The 27,040-nt window shown below is 45.1% G+C and overlaps 1 protein-coding gene across 6 annotated transcripts in view; it reads right to left on the minus strand.

Moving 5' to 3' along the window:
• THSD4 (thrombospondin type 1 domain containing 4) overlaps positions 1–27,040 on the minus strand; it is a 639,243-nt gene that overhangs the window by 14,390 nt on the left and 597,813 nt on the right. For all 6 annotated transcript variants that reach the window (XM_043919742.1, XM_043919743.1, XM_043919744.1 and 3 more), the window contains 7 exons: positions 22,589–22,764; positions 20,103–20,199; positions 14,731–15,006; positions 6,258–6,387; positions 4,600–4,804; positions 3,920–4,093; positions 981–1,154 (listed from right to left, as the gene is read on the minus strand). In XM_043919742.1, the coding sequence (XP_043775677.1) occupies positions 981–1,154; positions 3,920–4,093; positions 4,600–4,804; positions 6,258–6,387; positions 14,731–15,006; positions 20,103–20,199; positions 22,589–22,764 (1,232 nt within the window). The remainder of the gene's footprint in view (positions 1–980; positions 1,155–3,919; positions 4,094–4,599; positions 4,805–6,257; positions 6,388–14,730; positions 15,007–20,102; positions 20,200–22,588; positions 22,765–27,040) is intronic.

Here is a 27,040-nt window from a genome sequence, read left to right on the forward strand (position 1 = left end):
TTATTGCTTTTGGCTGCGCTGTGTCTCTGCTGTGGCACATGGGCTTGACTGCTCCGTGGCATGTGGGATTCTAGCTCCTCGGGGGGATTGAATCTGCATATCTTGCACTGGAAGGCAGATTCTTAACCACTGGGCCGCCAGGGAAATCCCTCTATTCTCTTCCTCTGAATTTAACTTTTTTTCAGATTCCACTACTTGTGATACCATTGCAGTGTTTGTCTTTCTGTGTCCGGTTTACTTCACTTAGCATAATGCTCTCCAAGTCCGTCCATGTTGTTGCCAGCAGCAGGATTTCCTTCTTTTTTTAAAGGCCGAATAATACGCCATTATAAACAAATACCACATATTCTTTACCCATTCATCTGCTGACAGACACTTAGGTTATTTCCATGTTTTGGTTACTGTGAATAATGCTGCTACCCACATGGTAGGGGATGCAGGTACCTCTCCCAGGTAATAATTTTCTTACCTTTGGGTATATATCCAGAGGTGGGATTGTTGGATCATATCTATTTCTGCTTTTGACTTTCAAGTACAGCCCAAACTGACTTTATTAACAACAGCAATACGATAAGAGCAATAGGAGCTACACTTTATTGTGTGTTTATTGTACATCAGGCGCTGCATCACATACTTTGTCAACATCACTTCGCTTCTTCTAAAAATAACCTCATAGGTGCTGGCACGATCAGCATTGTATAGAAAAGGAAACCATGCTGGACCATAAGCCTCCTGAGGGCAGGAATATTTGTTTTGTTCAATTATGTAGCCCAAGGGTTTTGAAGGGCACATAGTAGGTGCTCAATAAACACTGTTGACCAAATGAGGCTCCAAAAGCATAAGTGGCTTCTCCAGGATCACGGGTAGCACAGCTGAGATTCAAATTCAGCATCCCTGGGAGACACCAAGCCCTGTTTCCTGACCCCTCTGCTATGCTGCTTCTCACCGGGGACAGAGACACGTCGGCTCTGGCCACTCACCTGACTCCAGCTCCCCGCAAACCACTCGACCTTGCCGGTGCAGGGCCCGTTGTCACACGGGGTGGCGTCTGCTGGCCGGTTGCTCCCGCAGCCCTCCAGGGGCAGGCTGCCGACGTGGTTGGTCATGCACACCACCGAGCGCGTCCGCACTCCAGCCCCGCACTCCGCCGAGCACTGTGAGACAGGACGGGCACGTTAGCGAGGAGGCCTCCCCACAGGTTCTGAAGTCCCTGGCAGAGGAGGTGAAGGAGGACAGAACCCCTCATTTCCCTACCAACGCTTTCCTTTGGAAACCACTGACCACTTGTCATTCACGGTTTCCTCCATTATGGGACATCAGTACGGCACCCATCTGGGTTTCCCGGGACAGTCTTCATTCCGAGTATCCCGTCCCACGGCTGTGATTAATACAGTTACACTTGTCAGCCTACCTGTTCTGGCTTTCAAGTTAAAAAATGCAGTTAGTCCCCTACATATAAAGGAGTTCCTTCCCAAGTGTATGTGTTAGTAGCTAAGTTGTGTCCGACTCTTTTTGACCCTATGGACCGTAGCCTGCCAGGCTCCTCTGTCCATGGGATTTTCCAGGCAAGAATATTGGAGTGGGTTGCTATTTCCTCCTCCAGGGGATCTTCCTGACCCAGGGATTGAACATATGTCTCCCAAGTCTCCTTCATTGCAGGCAGATTCTTTTGCCACTGAGTCACCTAATTTGCTCATAAATCCAACAAACTTAGCCTAGGTACCCAACTGACACAATCAGCTATGTAGCACTGTACTCTAATAGGTTTATAATACTTTTCACACAAATAATACAAAAAAACCAAACACATAAAAACAGAAGATATTTTAATCTTATAGTACAGTACCTTGAAAAGTATAATACAGTATCAGCTACATCACCACTGCTTTTATGCTTGCTTCTGGACATCCTGGGCTTGAAATCAAGATACTGTACTCTGTACTCTATGCAGCACCGTATAGTAAAATACACAAAAGCAGAACCACTTGTGGAGAATGCACACACATGACAATGTATGACAGACACGTGAACTAACTTACGTGACTGAACATGTGAATGCACGCTTGCATCTTTGAACGTTCAAAGCTTGAAGGTTCCTATGTAGAGGGCTCACTGTATAGTCAGCAGCAGAAGAATGAGAACACGAAAACTCGGGCACATGTCTGCCTGCTAGTAGCTGAGTCTGGCCTGGTCTGGGAATGGAGGGTTGAAGTCTCTCACAAGACACTGCTGCCTGATACTAAGGCAGGTGGTTCCATTCCTCAAAGGGCACAGCTAGGGGTAAAGTGGGAGGCAGACTGATAGAAAGGGAGAGCTTGGTCTGGGAGCCAGGCACATCAGTATGTGTCACATCCCTATTATCTGTGTGGCTGGGGCTTCCCCGGTGGCTCAGATGGTAAAGAATCCACCTGCAATGCAGGAGACCTGAGTCTGATCCTCAGGCCAGGAAGATCCCCTGGAGAAGGGAATGGCAACCCACTCCAGTGTTCTTGCCTGGAGAATGCCATGGACAGAGGAGCCTGGCAGGCTATAGTCCATGGGGTCGCAAAGAGTCGGACATGAGTGAGTGACTAAGCATGCACACACATGTCTGTGTGTCTGGGGGCCCGTGACCCAGTCCCTCACCTTTTCCATTATTACTTGGATGGATGGACACATTCCTGGCAGGAGGCCTCTGGTCCTGCACTGTAACCAGGTTTGCAGGGATTTGTAGGCACATTACGGGGTGGAAGCACCCTGAGGGATTCTTCTAAGGGAAGTGGTGCAGACTTGGCCTAATTGATAGGGAGGAACTAAGAGGCAGCCACTCATACCTCCATCCCGGCTAAACTTCCACAGTCTTCTGAAGAATCCAGAAACCCAGACACTGCTCATTTGATGAGCAGTTCAGCTGCCTTGGTCAGAGTACTCCTATTGCCCATCAATCAACAGCTTCCATAAGAGCAGACAGGCCAAACCATCATCTCCTCCCCCTCCCTCTCCTACCCCCAGGCATCTTTTAATTGCGCTTAGTATTTTTTCCTAAACTTTTTTTATTGTGGTAAAATACACATAACATAAATTTTACCATTTTAATAATCTTTAAGAGTACAAGTCAGGGGCATTAGGTATATTCACAATGTTGTGCAACCATTACTGCCACCCGTCTCTCTTCTAGGGCTTCCCTGTGGCTCAGTTGGTAAAGAATCCACCTGCAATGCGGGAGACCTGGGTTCAATCCCTGGGTTGGGAAGATCCCCTGGAGAAGAGAACAGCTACCCACTCCAGTATTCTGGCCTGGAGAATTCCATGGACTATACAGTCCATGGGGTCACAAAGAGTCGGACACGACTGAACAACTTTTATTTCACTTTCTCTCTTCTAACATAAATTTTATTTTTGTCTTTGATAGATGAACTCATAATGGTTTCCCTTGTACACAGGTAACTGGTGGGATAATGATGAACTATATACACCTTTCAGTTCCTCCTTGACACCTGACACCAGGGACCCCCAAGGTGGCCTGGCTCCTGGGAAGAGGAATGTTGGGGACGATTTTGAGTTTGTAAGAAGCAGGGGAGGGGCCTGTCATTTGCTGAGTGGCTGTTCTATGCCAGACACTCCCAAGATGTAGGAAAGGTATGATGCATTTATGCACTTTATTTAGAACTTCATTATTTAATATTCATGTGACATGCTAAGGAGAATTAAATAAGTTCTTTCACACCCATGTCTTGATCTCCGAGGCCCTTAGTCTTCATAGGAGGATAGAAAGCCTATGATAGTTCATCTCTAGGCCTCTCCCCAAAAGTCAGAAATCACCCTTGGGATTTCGAACTAGAGATTCATCTCTGTGTGGTTTGGGGCAGCTCCTGGTGCACACTCCTGCCCATCAGCCCAGCAGACTTGGTCCCGCCTGCCCGCCTTCCCCCTCGCTCACCCTCTCGCTCCACTCGGTCAGGAACCAGCTTTTGGCGCAGGGGCCCATGTCGCAGTTCTCAATGTCATTGGGCCGGAGCTTCATGTTGCATTCCTCGTCATCGACCACGTCCCCGATGTTGCTCACACACTTCACGTCCCGGGTCCTCTGTCCCACTCCACAGGGCACCGAACACTAAAACACAGCAAATGCACGTCAGTGCGGTGGGCAGTGCTCTCTCCGAGGGCCCCTCCCATCAGGGCACCCTTGGTCTCCTAACCCACCGCCTGAGCAGAGGACAGGGTAAGGCGTGACTCCTGGGTGGCTGTGTACCCAGCCATGCGATGCTACCTGGGGAGGATCCCAGGCTTCCTTTGATCTTTTGGGCCTCAGTTCTGTCAGCTTTGAAATGGGAGAGCAGGATGGCAAGGAGGAGTTGACTCTAGCAGTCACTGGTCTTCACCCCACCACGACACAGGAGAGAGGAAGCCTGTGTGCACCCGGCTCCCATGGGTCAGCCTGATTGAAAGTCGGCCCTTAGGTCTATCTGGCAACCAGCACTTGCTATGCGTCGCACGAAAGTCCTTCCAGGAAACTGCGGGAAGGGTCCTCCTGGAGAACCCAGGGTTCCCCCACATCGGGTCTGGGAGGGGAGAGGCGGGAGGGCGGGGGAGCTCCAGAGCAGGCCGCCCCCCGCGTACCGAGGTCCAGTCCGTCCGGATCTGCCACTCGCTGCAGATCTTGAGCTGGCAGGTGCTGGCGGTGTCCGGCTTCTCCAGGTGCTGGCAGCGGTAGGGCTGCACCGTCAGGCTGCGGTTGGCGTACACCTGGCGGCAGAGGACCTGCCGGTGCTGCATGCCCAGGCCGCAGGTTTTGCTGCACTCGGACCACTCCCCGATGTCCCAGCTGTGCGGGAGGAGACAGCGAGAAGGACCGTCACTTCAGTCAACAGGAAGAGAGCCTCTCACTCGGAAGCTGGCCGACCCAAAGGACACAGAAGCATCAGACTCCTTGGTTACGGGCGACCCCCAGCGGAAGGCAGCGCCTGGCAGCCTGCCTCCGCCCATCGGACTCCGTAAAGGATGGGACTCTGTTCCACACCCTATTCATCAGTGATTAGGACCCACGTTCCGTAAAATTACAGAAAACCAAGAAGGGACAAGTGATTTTTCTCTTTTTTTAATCTAGTCACCAAAATAACTCCAAAGGTGAGTTTTATTACCCTGTAGTACATTAACCCGCTTTGAGACTAACTTAGAAGTCTTATTCCAACCTTCGTTATTCTTTGTTAACTATTTACACATCAGTGTCACACATTCTCCTCTGTCATCCTGTCTTGCCACTTACTTAAATAAGACATTAGCACATGTCCATTGTGTCTTTGGGTAAGAGCTATGTTCTTATTAGTTTGAGAATTATGTTTTAGTCCCGTTTCAGGGCTTTTCCCCCTTGTTATTTTAAGTTTCTCTCTCTCTTTTTTTTTTTTTTGATGCGGAACATTTTTAAAGTCTTTATTGAAAGCATTACAATATTTTAAGAAATATTTATCTTTTTTATTTTGGGCTGTACTGGTTCGTCATTGCTGCGTGCTGACTTCCTCTAGTTGTGGAGAGCAGGGGCTTACTTTCTAGTTGCAGTGCACAGTCTTCTCGCTGCGGTGGTTTTTCTTGTTGTGATTCCTGGGTTCTAGGGCACAGGCTCAGCAGTTGTGGTGCATGGGATTAGCTGCCCCGTGGCATGTGGGATCTTCCCAGACCAGGGGTTGAACCTGTGTCCCCTGCACTGCAAGACAGACTCTGAACCACTGGACCAACAGGGAAGCCCCAAATTTATTACAATAGTGCCTCTGGTTTACGTCTTGGTTTTCTGGCCATGAGGCATGTGGGATCTTAGCTGCCCATCCAGGATTGAACTCACACGTCCTGCAATGGAAGGTGAAGTCTTAACCGCTGCACTGCCAGGGAAGTTCCCCGCCTTGTTTTTCTAAAAGAAGAGTTGGTCAATAACTAACCCAATACCTCTCCTGAGACGCTCCCCAGGCAGACATGTTTGTGACTTTGGTAATTGTGTCTCTGTACACAGCTCCGCTGAGCACTGACCACATTGGATTGTAACTCCTTGCTTCCCTCTTTGTTTCCCTGACCAGCTAAAACCTAGTTGCTCCGATTCACCAAAGGCTTCCTGGGAGTGTGCTATGAGCTCTTGTGTTAGTCCTGAAAGACAGGTATGTTTGCTAAACAGATTGCATTTTATGCATAGACTAAGTCTCATTTTAAATCAGATTATATTTACTTCTAGGGTCCTATGCAAAAGCAACCTGAGCCAGAAACACACGACCAAAACAGAGAGGTCCTCTTACAAGGCCGGGCAAGGGAAGATGTTGCAGGGCTCCTCCTCGGGGGTCGGCTTCATGGTTGAGTCACAGTAGCTCTCAGGAACCTCTTCGTGAGTGTTTCTGTGCACACAGCGAAAAATAGGGTACTGTGATCCTGCAAGGACAAGAAGTGTTTGAACACTGGGTGTTGGATGCAGACATGCAGAGATCCTGGTGCTGATGAAGAGAAGCCTCAGAAACAGAACTGTTCACACACACACACTCCTCCATCCTGAGATGTCAACACCTTCTGCACCAGGGCTTTCCCAGGCACTGTGGGGGCAACAAAGAAGAGTAGGAATAGTTCCCGTCATCAAAGGTCTTATGACCTATTCGGAGACATGGTTTGAACATGTTCAATGGCAGATAAAAACAATTTTCCTAAGAGTTCAAGACAATAAGAAAGATTGCTAGGCAGGGGAGTGGTTATAAAATGAACACAGACAATAACTTCTTGAAGGTTTTCTGGAGACATGAAAGAGAACAAGTCTCAGGGGATCTAGCTGCATCACAGAGAGAGGGTTGATTTTGGGGAGCTGTGCACACGTGTATTTTGGAGGGAGGAGGCTGTTCATGTTGTTGACCTAGAACAAAAGTGCATGGCAAACTGGCCTGTGAGTGTCAGGTATGTTGAAGAGACAGTCAGGCTGGGGCAGAGAAATAAGATTCAAGAGAGGCTAGAAAAGCAGCTGGCTTTGCCTTTGCAAATCATTTTTACACATTCCCCTAGTAAAGTACTGATCTGATGGTTAGTTATTTGAATATATGTCTGCCTCTTATGAGATGGTGAGCTTCTCAGGAACAGGACTAGTTCTTGATCAATCCTGTAACCCAAGTACAGCAGGGTAGTGAAGTGAAGTGAAGTGAAAGTAGCTCAGTCTTGTCTGACTCTTTGCGACCCCATGGACTACAGAGTCCATGGAATTCTCTAGGCCAGAATACTGGAGTGGGTAGCTGTTCTAGTCTCCAGGGGATCTTCCCAACCCAGGGATCGAACTCAGATCTCCTGCATTGCAGGTGGATTCTTTACCAGCTGAGCCACCCAAGTTTGTAAGTGCTCATAAAAGTTTGTTGAGTGAATATTTTTCAGAGGTCTAAAATCTGTTTTTATTTCTTTCCTAAAAAACTACTAATGGCCTCAGGTTGTTTTAAATGCACAGCTGAGTATTTCGTACTTAACAAAGCATAATCTATTTTGGAGAAAAAGTCAGAATTTGTTCAGTGAACTTTCTAGCTCTCAACTGGGGGGGGAAAAAAGTGGATTCCATTCTGCCTGCCTCTCTCTGCTACCCTCTGGTGGCAGCACTGAAGTATTACTAATGCGTGTTTAAAAGAAACTGCAACTCCAGTGTCTGAGGAATAAGATGCCTTTTTTTTTTTTTTTTTAAAAAAACAAATAATTGTCTACCCACCCCACCCACCCAAGCCCCAGTCTAGGCCAGTACCTGAATCCTGCTAGGCAGAACACTATCATTTATCCTACAGCTTTGTCTCAGTTCTGTTGCTAATTGGCCAGGCACTGAGACTTTCTGAACTTCAACTTGCTATCATTTTAATTGTAACTAGAGGGATAACTTTGACTGTAAGTGTCTCTAAATATGTCATCGGCCACAAAATGTTTCAGTGCTTCTTTGGGCTGGTCTTGTGTGACATACTGGGCCAGAGGGTAGTTCTTGTAAGAAACTTTGTAGGACAGTTTTCAATCAGAACAATCGCTTTTTTAAACTACTCTTGCTGTGAAAATTTACAACGCAGCTATAACTTGAGACCATTATTTTAAAATAATGTTCCAATTAAGCATAGTTATTAGCTGAGTAAAAAAGCAGTGCTGGCTATAACATTAATAGGAAGCAAAAGCTGTTGTGGAATTAAATTTTGTCCATGCAAACTAGTACAGCCGTTATGGAGAACAGTGTGGAGATTCCTTAAAAAACTGGAAATAGAACTGCTATATGACCCAGCAATACCACTTCTGGGCATACACACTGAGGAAACCAGATCTGAAAGAGACACGTGCACCCCAATGTTCATCGCAGCACTGTTTATAATAGCCAGGACATGGAAGCAACCTAGATGCCCATCAGCAGACGAATGGATAAGGAAGCTGTGGTACATATACACCATGGAATATTACTCAGCCAAGAATTCATTTGAATCAGTTCTAATGAGATGGATGAAACTGGAGCCCATTATACAGAGTGAAGTAAGCCAGAAAGATAAAGACCAATACAGTATACTAACGCATATATACGGAATTTAGAAAGATGGTAATGATAACCCTATATGCAAAACAGAAAAAGAGACACTGATGTACAGAACAGACTATTGGACTCTGTGGGAGAAGGCAAGGGTGGGATGTTTTGAGAGAACAGCATTGAAATATGTATATTATCTAGGGTGAAACAGATCACCAGCCCAGGTGGGATGCATGAGACAAGTGCTCGGGCCTGGTGCACTGGGAAGACCCAGAGGAATCGGGTGGAGAGGGAGGTGGGAGGGGGGATCGGGATGGGGGATACATGTAAATCCATGGCTGATTCATGTCAATGTATGACAAAAACCACTACAATATTGTAAAGTAATTAGCCTCCAACTAATAAAAATAAATGGAAAAAAAAATTTTGTCCAGTGACAAATCTGCTTCCATTAAGAAGAGATTTTTTAAATGAAATTCAACAGACATTAAGCACACTGTGCTGAGTTATAAAGACGAATAAGATTCAGTTCACAAATGTATGACAAACCCACTGGAAAAAAAAAAAAAAAAAGATTCAGTTCACAGCTGGCAGGATGCCCACTGGGACCCAGCCTTTAAGGGATTAAGTAAAAATCTTATCATTTAGCCCATCCCTTTCCCTCCAGACCGTGTGGGTTAAACTTTTCTACTTACAAGTTTGTGGACTGGAAAGGAAAAGTAAGTACCCCAACTTGTTGGCATTAATGAGGGGAGAATTGAATGTCTCTAGCTAAAAGGATACAGGTCACCCTAGGAATACTCTGCCTTGGAAATATGGATCCTGCTTAGGGCTGTGTGCACATGGCCACTGCCTGCCTCCTTCCACCTTCTTACTGCCTGTACAATACCTTTGTCCATTGTCAAGTTCCAGAGATTAGCCAAAGAAATAAATTCAGAGGCACACTTTCTCTGATGGTGAGAAAACACTAGCTCTACAATTCTTGACCCAATGACCAAAATGGTTTCTTTCTTTGGGTCAGTTTGTGTTTCTGCAAAATGGCACCTGGCCATCTCTTCATTGTCCAAGAATGCCACACAATTAGTCCTCTAAGTGATAGCCAGCAAGAATGGGGTGGGGAGGTCAGGTGCTGGCTGGACTTCAGGCAGTAGAAAAAATCTAGGATCAGTTGGTTGGGCTGGACATTGAGCATGTTAATCAAAATGGAAGTACATTCCATTGGAGCGGGGAGCATACCACAGGTAAAATGAGGCAAGACAGTGAAGGCAGGGGCTAGTGCAGAGGTCAGCCAGGCATTGTGAAGAGAGAGGCAAAATAAGGAGGAAGAAAACAGTAAACGACTCTAGTCTTTAAACTCAGGGATCGACTGAGCCAAGCCAAGAATTTGACCAGGTAGACAGAGGTCTGGGCAATGACTGAGCAGAGTATGGGTCACTCTTGTCCACTGGCGACAGAGCTCCTTCCTGTGATGATGCTATCATGGTGCTGAAATTTTAACCCGAGAGGCATGTGTGGTCTGGTGAGCGCTGCCAGGAAGGACTGGAAAAGAGTTTTAGAGAGGGTTTTTGTGGGGACAAATGATGAGATTACAAAGCAAGTGAACTTGGGTTTTGCAGAAAAGAGATGGACAGCTCTGGCAGGCTCAGAATTTCTTGGTTACGGCATACTTATCACTACACTGAGCACCATGAGATGAGCTAAATATTTTGCGCATCCGCACTGCCTTCCTGCGCTGCACGTCTGAGGCCATCGCTGGCTGGGAGCAAATCTTAGAGGGAGCAAAGGGGTCCCTCCACTGTGCCTGGGACAGAATAGATAGGCACCACTGAATGACCACCTGGATGAGTAAGTGGCATCTGTCCAGTGAACACAAGGCTGGGTGAGCAGCATATAGGGTGACGAAGGGCACATGCTCTGTCCTTGTCCCATTGTGTCCATAAGACAATGCCTTATGGTCTCCAGACAGGCCTACATCTCATCTTACTGGAAAGGCTGGGCCAGGCTACATTTAAAGGCTGAGATGAAAGAGACTCTTCTACACATGCCATCCTTGATACCAAACCACACACAACAATTTTTATCCTTTTAATAACTACCTTAATTTCTCTGGTTCCGAGTACACTTGGTTCCTTTAAGTGGCATCAGGTGTGTATGTTAGTTGCTCAGTTGTGTCTGACTCTGCAACCCCATGGATGGTAGCCTGCCAGGCTCCACTGTCCATGGAATTCTCCAGGCAACAATACTGGAGTGTGTTGCCAGTCCCTTCTCCAGGGTATCTTCCTGACCCAGGGATCGAACTCCCCATCTACTACATTGCAGATGGATTCTTTACTGTCTGAGCTTCCAGGGAAACCCCTTAATGGGCATCATATGTCTGTGTGTTTAGTCGCTCAGTTGTGTCTGACTCTTTGCGGCCCCATGTACTGTAGCCTGCCAGGCTCCTCTGTCCATGGGATTCTCCAGGCAAGAATACTGGAGTGGGTTGCCATGCCCTCCTCCAGGGGGCCTTTCCAACCCAGAAAAGGATCTTCCTGACCAAGGGATTGAACCCCATCTGGGCCATCAGGAAAGCCCACGAATACTGGATTGGGTAGCCTATCCCTTCTCCAGGAGATCTTCCTGACCCAGGAAACGAACTGGGGTCTACTGCATTGCAGGCAGATTCTTTACCAGCTGAGCTACCAGGAGAACTCAACGGGCATCATACTACTGCCTAAATGGTAGAATATTTAGGAACTAATACATGTTGATCTTGAGTTTCTGTGTCAAGTACATTTCACACTGCTTACTACACTAAACTGATGTTGTGACAGATCTTCACTAAACTCTTTTTGGCCTTAATGTATAATTATCTCTTGCTTTCTGCCTCTGTCAAGACACATTCAACAGGCATTTAACTTTCCCTCATAAGGCTTATAAGAGAAGTTGGTACAATGACTCTCTAGTTTATATTCTCTGTGCAGGTGTTAAGTATAAGCACAATAAAGCCTCCATACGTCAGCACTCCAGTTCTGAAAGCATCATGGAACTAGCAAAGGTTCCAAGCAGAAAGAGCTCCAGACCCCAAGGGGAACCAAAGACTTAAATTCGATTCTCAAAAGCCACTAAGTCAGTGCTTTTATGAAAAATGTAAAAGCCTTAGAGGTGGTTGTGAAAGATTTTTTTCACGTGTTGATTATGTCAAGGTTCCCAAATTTTGTGCTCTCAAACACAAGTCTCTTTAAGAAAGGAAAAAAAAAAAAAGTCCCCAAACCAATATGCCGGGAGCTTCACAGTTTCCCAGTTGCAGAAACATTCTGAGATATAGCCTTTGTTTCTATGATAATCTCCCTTCAAAGAACAGCTGTTTTAGGATCACAAATAGCACTTCACTACAAGCAGGAAGCTCTCACCATATATACGAAGGAAATCATGACTAAAAGATTATACATACTCTTAAAATGAAGATTTAAGGCACCTGGAACAGAGAAGCAGCATCAATTTCCAACCCAGGTGCAGAACATTACATCAGGGGTTTCTGGACATCGTATCCCACATCTGTCTTAACTTTGGAGTGTTCAAGGACTCAGGGTTGTGAGCCCATGTCACAGTCCAGACTGATAATGATATTGATCCTTTTACACACAGACAGGCTTGGCTTCAAACCTATCACAACCTTGTTTTATTTATTTAAATTAATTTGCATTGGAGTGTTAAGAGTCCCTTGGACTGCATGGAGATCAAACCAGTAAATCCTAAAGGAAATCACTCCTGAATATTCATTGGAAGGACTGATGCTGAAGCTCCAATACTTTGGCCACTTGATGCAAAGAACTGACTCATTAGAAAAGACCCTGATGCTGGGAAAGATTGAAGGCAGGAGGAGAAAGGGACAACAGAGGATGAGATGGTTGGATGGCATCACAGACTCAATGGACAGGAGTTTCAGCAAACTCTGGGAGATGGTGAAGGACAAGGAAGCCTGGCATGCTGCAGTCCATGGGGTCTCAAAGAGTCGAGACACGACTGAGTGACCGAACAACAAATAGTTGTTTTATAATGCCGTGTTAGTTTCTACTCGCAGCAAAATGAATCAGCTCTATGTATACACATATCCCCTCTTTTTTGGATTTCCTTCCCACTGAGATGGACATTTAGGTCACCACAGAGCACTGAGTAGAATTCCCTGTGCTATAGAGTAGGTTCTCATTAGTTATCTGTTTTATACTTAGTAGCGTAAATACGTCAGTTTCAGTCTCCCAGTACTTCCCCTTCTTCCCCTCTGGTGTCCAAACACTTATTCTCTTATGTCTGTGTCTCTGTTTCTGCTTTGCAAATAAGATCATCTACACCATTTTTCTAGATTCTGCAGATATGTGTTAATATACATCTGTCTTTCTCTTTCTGACTTACTTCACTTTGTATGACAGTTTCTAGGTGCGCCCATGATACAAAAACAGAAATATAGACCAATGAAACAGAATAGAAATCCCAGAGAAAAACCCATACACGTACAGTCATCTAATCTATGACAAAGGAGGCAAGAATATGCAATGGAAAAGACAGCCTCTTCAAGAAGAGGTGCTGGGAAAACTGGACAGCTACGTGTAAAAGAATGAAATTAGAACATTTTCTAACACCATACACAACAATAAACTCAAAATGGATTAAAGAACTAAATAAGGTCAGACACTATATATCTCTTAGAGGAAAACATAGGCAGAACACTCTTTGACATAAGTCACAGCAGGATCTTTTTTGACCCACCTCCTAGAATAATGAAAATTAAAAACAAAAATTAACAAATGGGACCTAATTAAACTTAAAAGATTTTGCACAGTAAAAGAAGCCATAAATAAGAAGAAAAGACAACCCTAAAAGTGGGAGAAAATATTTGCAAACAAAGCAACTGACAAAGGATTAATCTTCAAAATATACAATATCAAAAAACAAACAACCCGACCAAAAAATGGGTGGAAGGCCTAAATAGACATTTCTCCAAAGAAGACATAGAGATGGCCAACCAATGCATGAAAACATGCTCAACATCACTAATTATTAGAGAAATGCAAGTCAAAGCTACAATGAGGTATCACCTCACACCCAATTTAAATTTCACCAAAACTCCACCCTTCCCCCCAAATCCTATTACTGGATCTTTTCTTTCCCTTGGAGAGATGCTGTATACTCCCTCTGGTGTGTAGGCCCCCTTGCTGCATAAACTGACTTTGCTGGGCTGCAGCCTTGTTCCTGGTGGTCTTAGTTGATTGGGATTAAGATAATGGGATAAATCCAAGATCAAGAAATTACTGAAGAGGAGGAAGGGAGTTGTGAATGTTGGTGAGTATAAAAGCTAGCTAACTAAGCTTGCAAGCTCCCAAAGCATTTTTTTTCCTTCTGAAATCCTTAGATCTGAGAATGACTCTCCAATGACATTTGTGTTCCATGACAACCTTGCCTTGTGTGTCAACTTGTAGATCTTGAACTAGGTGAGTGTATTCTCTGATTATTAATGAATGTCCTGTGCAGGAAAGGGTTAACTCAGCAGGCTTGGGTTGCCCAGATCCTGCACATTCCAAAGACAGACCTGTGTCTAGGACTGGCCCTTGACTAAGGCTGGAGATAATTAACCTCAGAGCCCCTGGAATACTCTGCTGATGCGAGTTATTCTATGCTAGAGATCTTGGGTTGCGCTGTATCCTTTTGACAATCTAGTCTGTGCCAACAATGTGATTTATATGAATGCCTGTTTTTTCATGCCTTAGGTCATAGTGTATCAGTTTGACCTCTGGAGTGCTAGAGGCTGAATAGCTAATGTGGGAGATGCATGTCTGCATGATTGAACCCCAATAAATCCCTTGGAAACCAAAGCTGGAGTGAGCATCTCTGGTTGGCAACAGTAGGCTTATCTATAACATTGCTGGCTTAATCAAATGCAGCCCTGTGTCACTCTACTGGGCCCTAGGGGACACCAGGAGGCTGGCACTTGGCTTGGTGTCTCCTAGACTTTGTCACATGTGCTTTTTTTTCCTTTGCTGATGCTAATCTGTAGCCTTTCACTGTAATAAATCATAACCATGAGCACAGAGACTTTTCTGAGTTTTCCAGGTCCTTCCAGTGGATCATCAGGTCTTGGGGACCCGCTAACAGAGAATCCACTGCGAGCCATCTTGCAGTCAGGCTCAAGGCAGGAAGGGTTTGCCACATGCCTGGGGACCACCTGTATGTTCCCCACTCCCGCCTGGGAGTCTGCAGAGACCTTCCCAGCCCTCACACGCGCTTACCTTTCCCGCAGGTGGTCGAGCACTCTGAGGTCCCCAGCTGCTTCCAGTTGTGATCCCGGCTCCGCCGAGGGGGCTGTGGAGCCGGCGGCACCACACTGTCCGGCCGGTGGGGAGAGAATCTGTCTGGCTGCCTGACCGGGAAGGTCTGTGCTGATTCCGACGTGAACATTTCAGGTGCCCCGCCGTGCGCGTCTGCCTTCTCCGGGTCCCCCTCTTTCTCTTTCCCCTCCTGCTGGCTCCTCCCTTCTGGTACCAGCTGGCCGTTGAAGGGCTCCCCTAGGAGAGGCAAGTGCACACACCACACAAGATGGGTTTGTACGGTGAGTCGTCAAGAGGAAATGATCCAGCATTAGAAATCAGGGAGCATGAGGTCATTTCTAACTCAAAGCACATATATCTAAAATAAATAGATGCTAATTTCAGTAATATTAAAATATTATTAAAAATGAATGAGAAAAACATGAACATCACAGGAGGGAAAGTGAGCAAGGGCCTGGGAGAGGCAATTTCTTTTCTTTTCATGCGAAAAGAACTACACACAACCAGAAGTCATACAACAGTGCTCAGCTTCATTCCTCATTAAAGAACTACACAAGAGAGCAACAACAGCAATTCTATTTATCTAACAATAAAGATGTGAAACTCTGGAAACCTTTAAATCCCTAAACCCCTCATTGAAGGTGCTGTAAAACACACTATCTCACACTGGGGTGAGCCTGCAAATAGATGCAAAGCTTTGGAGGGCAACTTGGCAAGATCGCTCTAAATTTTAAATGCACATATCTCTTGACTTAGCCCTTCAACTTCCAGGACAATTGTCATGCAACTATTCCCATTCTTTTACATAAAGCTGTATGTACAAGTATGGTTACTCATTTGAAACACCAAAACAGAAGAATGAATTTAAATGCCCACCAGTGCGTGCATGTGTGCTAAGTTGCTTCAGTTGTGTCCAACTCTTTGCGATCCTATTGTAGCCCACCTGGCGCCTCTGTCCTTGGGATTCTCCAGGTGAGAATCTGGCCTGGGTTGCCAGGCCATCCTCCAGGGGATCTTCCTGACCCAGTGGTACTAGTTAAAAGAAATTATACTACAGCCATGAATGAAATACTATGTAATTTTTAAGAAAAGAATGAAGCAAACACACGTCATGACTGACAGGTTGTTTGGTGAAAGAAAAAAGCATGATAGAATTCAGTTTGTACATACATACACATATGCAGATGTGGCCAGACACTTTTTGAGAGATTAATTTGTGTTTTGTTCTTTATCTCTGTTGCTCCTCCTCCTCTCCTAGTTCAAGTGGCTAAATTATTGGATTTTCTTGCCTGAGATTTTTGTAGGAGAGAAGGCAAAAGCTACTGGAAGTCAACAGCTCATCTTTCCCATAGCAAAAGCCTGAGCTCCCAGTAAGGATAGCAGGTCCCAGAGGAGCTGGCCCAGGGGAAGGAGGAGAAAAAAGTGGAGAGCACTTTCTAAGAGAGAGAGAGAGTGTCAGAGAGAGATGGAGAGGCAGATGTCTGAGGTCTTGCGTTTCCTGAGCACCACAGACCTGCCAGGCAGGAAACTTTCCTCATATCTGGGGTGTGTGTGGGAGCCTCCAGATTGATTAGGATTGAATTTTCTACCAGTTTCAAGGAAGTTTCAAATTCAGGTTAGTTTTATGTTGGCTTATAGAAAAGACTGGCATGTGATGGTCCTGGTATACTTAGATTGTAGACAAAGATTCAAATCGGCTTGAACATGTTTGTACATGCCCAGAAAGGGCTGGACAGAGTCCCTCCAAATTGTTAAGAGAGATTGCCTCTGGGAAGCTGGGCGAAGTATGAGGTTGGGAATGCTGCCTTTTTTTTTTTTTTTAAAATAAATAGACTTTATATATATATATACACACATATACGTATATATGCCCAACTATATACCTATAGTTGCCATGACCTCCTCCAGGCGATCTTCCCAACCTAGGAAGACACGGGTTCGATCCCTGGGTCAGGAAGAATCCCCATGGACAGAGCAGCCTGGAGGGCTACAGTCCATGGGGTTACAAAGAGTTGGACATGACTGAGCACACACGCATTGTATAGAACCCGCTTGCCAATGCAGGAGATGTAGGAGACACGAATTCAATCCCTGGGTCGGGAAGATGCCTGGAGGAAGCCATGGCAACCCACTCCAGTCTTCTTGCCTGGAGAATCCCATGGACAGAGGAGCCTGGCAGGCTACAGTCCATAGGGTTGCAAAGAGTTGGACACGACTGAAGTGACTTGGCTCAGCACGGCAAGCAGTTTTAGGTTCACAGCAAAACTGAGTAGGAAGTGCAGAGAGTTCCCTTCTTTCTCCTGCCCCGACAAATGCACAGCCTCCCCCATCAACATCCCACATCACAGTGGTACATTTGTTAAAACTGATGAACCTACACTCGACATATCCAAAGTCCACAGGTTACATTAGGGTTCACTCTTGGTGTTTTACATTTTGTGGGTTTTGACAAATGTGTGACATCGATCAACCACTGCAGTGTCACACAAAATAGTTTTGCTGCCCTAAAATCCTCTGTGCTCTGCCTGTTCATCCCTCCCTTCCTTGTAATCCCTGGAAACCATTGATCTGTTTACTGTCTCCATAGTTATATCTTTTGCAGACAGTCACACATATATACTTGGAACCATATAGTATGCAGACTTTTCAGATTGGCTTCTTTCACTTAGTAATATGCAGTTAAGGTTCATACATGTCTTTTCCTGGCTTGATAGCTCATTTCTTTTTAGCACTGGATAATATTCCATTGTCTGGATGTGTCATAGCCCCTTTATCCAAATTCACTTACTGAAAGACATCTTGGTTGCTTTCAAGTTTTGGCAATTGTGGAGCTGTTGCATTTTACTTTATGTATTTCTATTTTGATTGAATAGTGTTCAAGCATTCATAAGTTTAATATCAAATAAGGAGGCAAATTCTAGGGTTACTATAAAATGCAGTTAAAACTTAGAGCTTTCTCTCCTCTTTCATCAGCACTTTCTTATTTAGTTGGCTACTTAAAATACTTCTTGGTTTAAAATACTATATGCAGATTAAACTAATAGAATCAAGACCAGTATATTGATATAAATAAGGCTGTCCAAATGTTATCAGATAAAACTTTTTAAGATCTTTTATGTGTATTATATGCCCTGGGCACTGTGCTAGGATGGACACCTAATTCATTCAATACCTTCCCCCTCCTAAATAAAGCCTTTGAATGTACATTTTCTTCCTTTCTATTCTGTGGATTGTGAATGCATTCAGAGAAGTTACTTTCTTGCATGAAGATGCACAGCAAAAAAGGGGTAGAGTTGAATTCAAGCTCTGGCCTCCTGTCTCTATTGATATGGAGGATGAAGCCTGGTCCAGATTGCCTCTCCTCATCAATGTTTTATGGCTGAGCCCTTCTGGCCTGCTCTGTCCCAGGCAGCTGATCCCAGGACCACATGCCACCCATTAGCTGAGACCCATTAGGCTTGCTATCAATCACCATCATCCTATATGATTTCAAATAGTCTATCCAATTGCCCCTATAAGTCATATCAGCAATCTCAATATTTTGCCATCTGAACTTGGTTTCTCAGGCTTCATATTGCTCCTGGAAATGGCTTAAAAATTCTTTCAGGCTGAGTGTGCTGACTTGCAGTTTGGACATGCCAGGCAAACACCAGGCTGTTATCTCTAGGCAGCCCACGTGTCTCCTCCTCTATCTGGGACAGATGACCTGATTATCCAATCAGCAGCCCAGGGAAGGATGGATGGATGGGGTCTCATGTCTGTCCCCTCACTTCCTAGGACAGACGTTGGACCAGGTCACCTCTAGGCAGTATAACAAGCACAGGGGCTAGTGACCCAGGCTGGCCTGAGGTCCAGGATGTGGACAAGTAACTCAGTCTCTCTAAGCTTCTATTTCCTTACTCTTAAAATGGGGCTAATAATAGTTCCTTCCTCTGAGCACACTTGTGAGAATTGATGAGTTAGTCTATATGAAGGGCTCAGCAGTGTCTGGCACATAGTGAGGACTCAGTCTGTGTGAGAGATTATTATGAATGTTTCTGCAGACCTTTCTGTTTGAAAGATAGAAAAGACAGTCTACGTTTGGGTGGTAGGCTCCATCACCATTTGGTGAAGAAGGATCAGCCAGGGGCTGTGACGCATCCAGCAGCAGCCAAGCAGAGCAGCCAGCTCTGTCTCTCAGCAGGGCCCATAGGGAAGAGGTCAATTGTCAGATGCGAACCCATGATGCTTTTCTTATAGGTCAAAGCCGTGTCAGTGGAAGCAGGAGGGGACCAAGAGAAAAGGCCTGTGGTAGACAGAACAATGGCCCTCTGAAGGTGTCTGGGTCCTAATCCCTGGAACTTGGGATGTGTTAGTTTAATGTGGTGAAAGGGATTTTGCAGATATAATTAAGCTATCCTGGGTTTTGAGGTGGAGAGATTTATCCGGCTGAGCTCAATGTAACCAGAAGGGTCCTTATAAGAAAGAGGCAGGAGGGTGAGAGTCAGAGAAGGAGATGTGATGGCAGAAGATGGTCAGGGGCAGAGGGAGATCGAAAGGTGTTACTTGGCTGGCTCTGAAGACGGAAGAAGGGGCCACGAACCAAGGAATGAAAGTGGCCTCTCGAATTTGAAAAAGGCAAGGAAATCGATTCTCTCTGAGCTTGCAGAGAATGCATAGCTCACCAACACCTTGATTTCTGCCCAGCAAAACCCATTTTGGACTTTTGACCTCCAGAACTATAGGATAGTAAATTTGTTATTGTTTTATGCTCCTCAGTTTGAGGTCACCTGTTACAGCAGCAATAGGAAACTAATACATAAGACAATTCAAGATGTTGAACCGAAAGGCAGGCTGAGAATGTTCACTTTGGTTTTTTTTTTCAGTTTAAAAAAAACTTGAAATAATTTTATTTTTGGCTGCACTAGGTCTTTGCTGCTGTGTGGGCTCCTCTCCAGTTGCAGTGTATGGGCTTCTTATTGCGAGAGCTTCTCTTGTGGTTCCTGGGCTTTATAGCAATGGGCTCCACTGCTCCATGACATGTGGGATCTTCCTGGATCAGGGATCAAACCCATGTCCCCGGTCTGCAGTGGCAGGCGGAGTCTTATCCATTGTACCACCAAGGAAGCTCTGTTCACTTCATTTTTAAATCAAGTGAATGAAACACTCTCAGAGAAAGTTCAGGCAAATGCTGAAGCATCCTCTGATACCAAGGCCCATTGACTCTGAAATATGTGTCCATGAATTTTCGCTGTGTTAAGTAAGAGACAGAGGGCAGATATACAAGACGAAGAGAGACAGGGCTTTAAAGGGAAATGATCTGGAGTGATTGGCAGCAAAACAAGAAGTTTTACCTGGTCTCCTGTGAGGTGGCACCTGTGGGCTGATGGCGTTGTTCCCCATGATAACGTACTCGTAGTGGACTCCTGGGTTAGGCTGCTGGTGTATCATCTGACAACACAAAGGTCAATGTCACTGCACTGGGACACAAGAACATCCCTTTCCGGCTGACCCTGGGCTCAATGGTGTAAGTGGCATTAACTATAAATAAGTGGATTGATTTACATCTAATAATAATAGTGGGCCAGAGACAGACTAAATGAAAGCTATTTTCAGATGGCTTTTTGCTATTTGCTTTTGAAGGATGAAGAACATAGTCTTTGAGAGATTTGGAAGAAAGTTAGGCTGAAAGTCACGATTTTATAAGTTCCAAATGGAAAGATGGGCGCAATGGTAGGGGACCTTTCTGTTGGCTCCCCACCATCTTCTCCATGACTTAGATTTTGTGCACAGATCTCAAAACGTCAATAAGAGACACCTGGGTTTACACTACAGAGACACTGTTTGAACACTAGGTGGCGAGACAGAGTCATGAAGAAAGGGCCAGACTTCTAGGTTCCTCTGAAGTCCTCTGCCCGGCTTATGAGCCTGGCTCAGGAAGGTCTGCCCCAACCCTCTCCCTTATTGACTCTCTGGGTCCCATCCCCTCTCATCCATGGAAAGCTCCAGAATCACAGAGAGATGGGATGAGAAATACAGGTACCAAATAAGGGAAGTGTCTCCTGGGTCCTATTCTCTCAGAAACCCATGATAAAAGCTGCATAGGGCCATGAAAGCCAGCAATTAAACACTGTCTGGGACAAGAATACAAAACAAGCCAGTACACAGTGGCAGACTAATTCCCTCCCTATTGGCTTTGGAGCACAAAATCCTTTGTACCCATGGCTTTCCTGGTGGGAAGCAGGGTGGTGGGCTAAAGAAAGCAGTTGAACAGGAATCTGAAGTGAAAACATGAGCCGGGCAAGGAGACAGGGTCATGTTTTGATGTTTCCATCTCTACTGCTTTATAAAGGGGTTCTCCTGATGGCCAGCCATGTCACCTGGAGCAAATCCCTCAATCTCATAGCCTCTGATTTCTTCATCTGGAGAGGCAGGAGGTTAGAATCACAGCTGATCTCTGAGGTCCTGTTAGCTAGAGGCGTTCTCTGAGTCACCCTGCAAGGGTGGGTCCTGTTCGGTCCATGAGGGTATCTGCTCCGTCCATTTATGCCACCAGCCCTCACCCCTTCCCTACATGTGAAACAGGGCTTCCTGTCTCTAAATCAGCCAGGGGAAGGCAGTCAGGAGAACCCTGGGGTCCCTCCCATCTAGGAACCATGTGGGGAGCAGAGAACCCCTGAGGGACATGGCGGTGTGACCACAGGTCCCCACGATCCACTCCCAATTCCCTCACTTCTCTTTTCACACAATCTGACACTCATTCTGGGCCTGGAAATCCTTCCCCGCTCTTCTGTGCTTCTATGTGAACGTTCTGCCAGTGCAAACTTTGTCCCATTTATGAATTTATTATTGGCTACCACATCCCAGACCACCCACAGTGGGCCTTTAACAACCTGAGTTTTTATCCCGATGCCATTTGAAACTTACCCAGAGTCCAACAACCACTGGACAGTCTATTAAAAAATATTCAGAATGAGTTATAACAAAGCTTCCTTTGTTGTTTCTAATCCATGAGCCACTCGGCCCAAAGGGAATGAACATGTAACTGTATAGTTGGACAAGTAGTATTTATAAAACTCAAACTCAGCAAGTATCAGGTACACCAGTGTGACTCTGGAGATGGTGAGAGAATATATATTGATGGGTGAGCTCATTCCGTTTTATCAAAACTTTGATTTTGAGCTTTTATTTCCGGTCCCCTTTTATTTCCTGATCTTTTTTAAGAAGCTTGGATTCTAGTGGTTTCTTATAAAAATAAAGACCATTTTTAACTCTGGGGCAACTTAATACTTTTAGTTTCTTGTAAAAGAAATCAAAGTGCTGTCTTCTGGGAAGCAGGGAACCTCTAGTAAATCTCTATATTGTTACTCCAAGCTTTACTGTGTCATGCAGAGGACTCTGGAGTTCTTGTTTCTTCACTTGCTTTAATCGAATTTGAAGAGGGCTGGGAACTGTGAGTGGTCTTGTCTTGCTTTAGGCATTTGCTTTCTTTTGCCATAAAAAGAAAACACGCCAAATTAGCATAGGAGGAAAGTGCCTGGAGGAGATCCAATGCTCATGAAATAAAGGATATGTTTTGCCTCTGATTTGATTCAACAAGTAAAATTGGTTTTACTGGGTCAGTAAATGCTGAGGGTAATAGGCATCTGGGCGAGTTTATGGTTTCTATGAACTGGGTACATTGAGAGCTGAGTGGCAAAGATGAGCACCAAGCATGTAAGGGCACCCCAAAAGGCACCACTCAAATGATCTTATTGAGCTGGGGCAACCTTTGTTGTTTAAGTTTTCTAAGTGTGGTCCTGAGAAGCAAGAAGACACAAAGGCAATAGTTCAAACTCACATAGACATCCAAGATCTCATTAGTGGGACCTTCGGCCAAAAAGGACTCTCCGGCAGTGCTCGAAATCTCATTTGGACGCTTGTATGTGAACATGGTCCCTCCGCCCTCGTATTTTCCAGGCCGGTCAATTGCCCAGTTCCCATTGATGATGGAGCGGCCAGAACGACTTCGCAAGGCTGTTGAGAAAAATGAGACAGTCCTTGGGTGAGCCCAGGTGTGCACAAGAAACTGACCGACCCCTGGTTGCTGGCTTATTCACTCATCAAGTTTGCTGCTTCATCCACTATGTGTGGGGCACTGGCCTAGGCCGTGGGGCCGGATGAGGCATCTAGATCACATCCCTTTGGGCCTCGTCACTCCTTCAGCTGACTTCAACTCTTTAAACCTCTTGGACTTAGTCTAGAAAGGAAGGGTGGGACAGGTTAGGAGAGCAGGACATGGAAAATGCATGGAAAAGGAGAAACTTAGAAGTGGAAGACAAAAGGAAGGGGGAACAGAAGCTGTATTCTATCCCATTATCTAAAGGTGAGAGGTTGCACATTGGCAGCTCATGAGCTGATTTTGGCTCACAAATGAGCTTAATTTGGCCATTATAGTGTTTTTATTTAAAAAAATATTGAACGCAAATTTAAGAATTGGGAGATTTCACATAAAAAGTTTAGAGTTCTAGCTTCTCTTGTAAAACAAGAAGACATGCTAACCTCGGCTCCATGTTCTGTCACGGCAGCAATCATGGAGCTGGGAGGACCACCTCTGTTAAACAGGGCCTGCATGCTCTGACTGTCCTTCTCCCCACCGCTCCTTAATACTCCCCAACACCGCAGCTAAGTCTCAGTTTATTACCCATTGACTCATGAATATAGATTATGCATCATGGTTGAATTATTATTTTTTCTTACTGAATAGAGTTTTTCTTACAATTCTTCCTACCTGTATGTCTACTAAAAGCGGCAAAACTAAAGATGGGCTAGGAGGGCCATATGATTGTCTCCTCCTTGGTCACCTCCACTCATGTATATTCCCTGACTTCCGCAGCCTTCTAAGGATGGGCACTGTGAACTAGTCCCATGTACACCGTCAGAATGGATCGTCACAACATTGCTAAGCAGGTGTGCGCGTCATTTTTCAGAGCACGTCTGAGAGGGAACTTGTTCAAGTTCAGAGATGGGTGACAGAACCATGACTTGGAGTCCACACTCAGGAGGGAGGTAATAAAGGAGAAGAGGGGCAAGGAACAAGATCCTATGGTTACTGAGAGAAGAAAGGACATATTTTACCCCCTCACACATTTGGTACCTGGATACCACCACCACCCCCCAGGCCAAAGGAAAATTGGATCCTAGTCTTCTTTTTTTTAAATATTAGTTTACTTATTTGACTGTGTTGGGTCTTAGCTGTGGCACACAAGATCTTCTATTGTGGCATGTGGCTCAGCTGACCCATGAAATGTGGGATCTTTAGGTCCCTGCCCAGGGATCAAACCCATGTCCCCTGCATTGCAGGGCAGATTCTTAAATACTGAAACACAAGGGAAGCCCCAAAGGAGATCATGCTCTAAGTGACATGGTCAATAGTAGGCCTGTGGTGGCACTGATTCTGTGTACTTTCAATTTACAGTTACTAAACTTAATACTTTTTTACAATGTATTATGAAAAAATTTACACATGAACAAAAGGAGTGAGAAAGGTATAATAAGCCTCCATGTACCCATCCCATCACCCAGCTTCAACAATGATCACGCCTGCCTTAGCTTGTTTTGCTTTGCCAATGACAGACGTTATCTTTACATTTTTCAGTGGTGATGGGGGTTTAGTCACTAAGCCATGTCCAACTCTTGTGACCCCATGGACGGTAGCCTGCCAGGCTCCTCTGTCCATGGGATTCTCCAGGCAAGAACACTAGAGAGGGGGTTGCCATTTCCTTCTCCAGAGACATTTTTTAGTAGATCTCTCTAAAGTATAAAGACTCTTTGTTTCTTAAAGCCAGTTTAGCAGTGTTTTCTACAATGGGCCTTCCCAGACCTGCAGAGTCAGAAGCTGCTTGCAGGAGTGGAAGAACCCCCAAGGCTGAGGTGACCCGTGCCTCCCACCCCCCAAAGATGCTATCCCTGGCTGGCTCACTACCATGGCTCCTGGGAGATCACAGCTGTGGAACATCGAATACCAAGTTAGAAAATCACTTCAGCTTACTGAGTGGCAAAGAAGAGTCAAGAGTTGACACTGAGGATGAACAGGTTTGGGCTATTTTCTCTCAAAACCATAGTTCTTGAGAGTGGTCCATATAGGGTCTCTGTATTCTCACTTCCCATTCACTTCTCAGTCATCTCCAATCTGGCTCTTGTTCCCGTTATTTCACTGAAACAATTCAAATGAATGTCACCAGGACCTCCATGTTGTCAAATCCAATGGGCACTTTCAGCCTTCCTCTTATTGGATGTCTTGGCAGCATTTGGCACTACTGGCTGCTCCATCCTATTTGAAGTCTTCTTTCACTGGGGTCTGGGACACCTCATTCAACTGGCTTTCCTCCTGCTCTCGGGCTGTGCATCCATTCTTTCTTTTTTCTCATCTTTTTCTACTTGGCCATTAAATGTTAAGTGTTCCTTAAGGCTTCAGAGTAAACCTGATTTGGGGTTGTACTCCTTTCTTGGGTGATTGCATCTATGCCCATGGCTTCAATTACTATATCCCAGTGACTTTGACATTTATGTCTCCAATTCAGTATTTTCCTTTGGTCCTAAGCTTGTGGGATTTTTAGTTCCCTGACCAGGAATCAAACCTAGGCCCTCAGCAATGAGAGTGTGGAGTCCTAACCACTGGACCTCCAGGGAATTCCCTAGTCCCAGACTTGTATATCTAATTACCTATTTGACGACATCCCTCAGATGTGTAGGTCTGAACTCATTCTTGACCTCTTCCAATATTTCTTTTTAAACTGAAGTATAGTTGATTTACAATATTAGGTTAATTTCAGGTTCTACTGCACAATGATTCAGTATTTTTACAGATTACACTCCCTTTCCACTTCCCCTTGTAACCACTAGCTTGTTTTCTACACCTGTGAGTCCATTTCTGTTTTGCATATGCATTCATTTATATTATTTGTGAGACTCCACATATAAGTGATATCATATAGTGTTTTTCTCTCTCTGACTTATTTCACTAAGCCTCATATCCTCTAGGTCCATTCATGTTGCTGCAAATGGAAGAATTTCATTCTTTTTATGGCTAAGTAAGCTTCCTTGGTGACTCTGCAGTAAAGAATCCACCTGCCAATGCAGGAGATGCAGGTTTGATCCCTGGGTCAGGAGGATCCCCTGGAGAAGGAAATGGCAATCCACTCCGGTATTCTTGCCTGGAAAATCCCATGGACAGAGGAGCCTGGCAGGCTATAATCCATAGGGTCACAAAAGGGTCGAATACAACTTAGCAACTAAACAACTGTTATCCATGCATTCCCACACTGTTGGTGGGAGTGTAAACTGATTCAACCTTGGAAGGCAGCCTGGTTACTAATTATTCTCAGAATATGGGGTTAAATGCCCCTCCTCCCCATCCTCTCCCCCTCACAATGGGTTTAAACGCCCATACTCTTGACTTGAGAATTATTCTTCTAGGAAACTACTTGACAGATATCTTTCTTTTTTTTTTCTTCATTTATTTTTATTAGTTGGAGGCTAATTACTTTACAATATTGTAGTGGTTTTTGTCATACATTGACATGAATCAGCCATGGATTTACAAGTATTCCCCATCCCGATCCCCCCTCCCACCTCCCTCTCTACCTGATTCCTCTGGGTCTTCCCAGTGCACCAGGCCCGAGCACTTGTCTCATGCATCCAGCCTGGGCTGGTGATCTGTTTCACCCTAGATAATATACATATTTCAATGCTGTTCTCTCGAAACATCTCACCCTCGCCTTCTCCCACAGAGTCCAAAATTCTGTTCTGTACATCAGTGTCTCTTTTTCTGTTTTGCATATAGGGTTATCGTTACCATCTTTCTAAATTCCATATATATGCGTTAGTATACTGTATTGGTGTTTATCTTTCTGGCTTACTTCACTCTGTATAATGGGCTCCAGTTTCATCCATCTCATTAGGACTGATTCAAATGAATTCTTTTTAATGGCTGAGTAATATTCCATGGTGTATATGTACCACAGCTTCCTTATCCATTTGTCTGCTGATGGGCATCTAGGTTGCTTCCATGTCCTGGCTATTATAAACAGTGCTGCGATGAACATTGGGGTGCACGTGTCTCTTTCAGATCTGGTTTCCTTGCTGTGTATGCCCAGGAGTGGGATTGCTGGGTCATATGGCAGTTCTGTTTCCAGTTTTTTAAGAAATCTCCACACTGTTCTCCATAGAGGCTGTACTAGTTTGCATTTCCACCAACAGTGTAAGAGGGTTCCCTTTTCTCCACACCCTCTCCAGCATTTATTGCTTGTAG

The sequence above is a fragment of the Cervus elaphus genome, chromosome 12 (genome assembly GCF_910594005.1).
Source record: "Cervus elaphus chromosome 12, mCerEla1.1, whole genome shotgun sequence".
NCBI classification, from domain to species: Eukaryota; Metazoa; Chordata; class Mammalia; order Artiodactyla; family Cervidae; genus Cervus; species Cervus elaphus.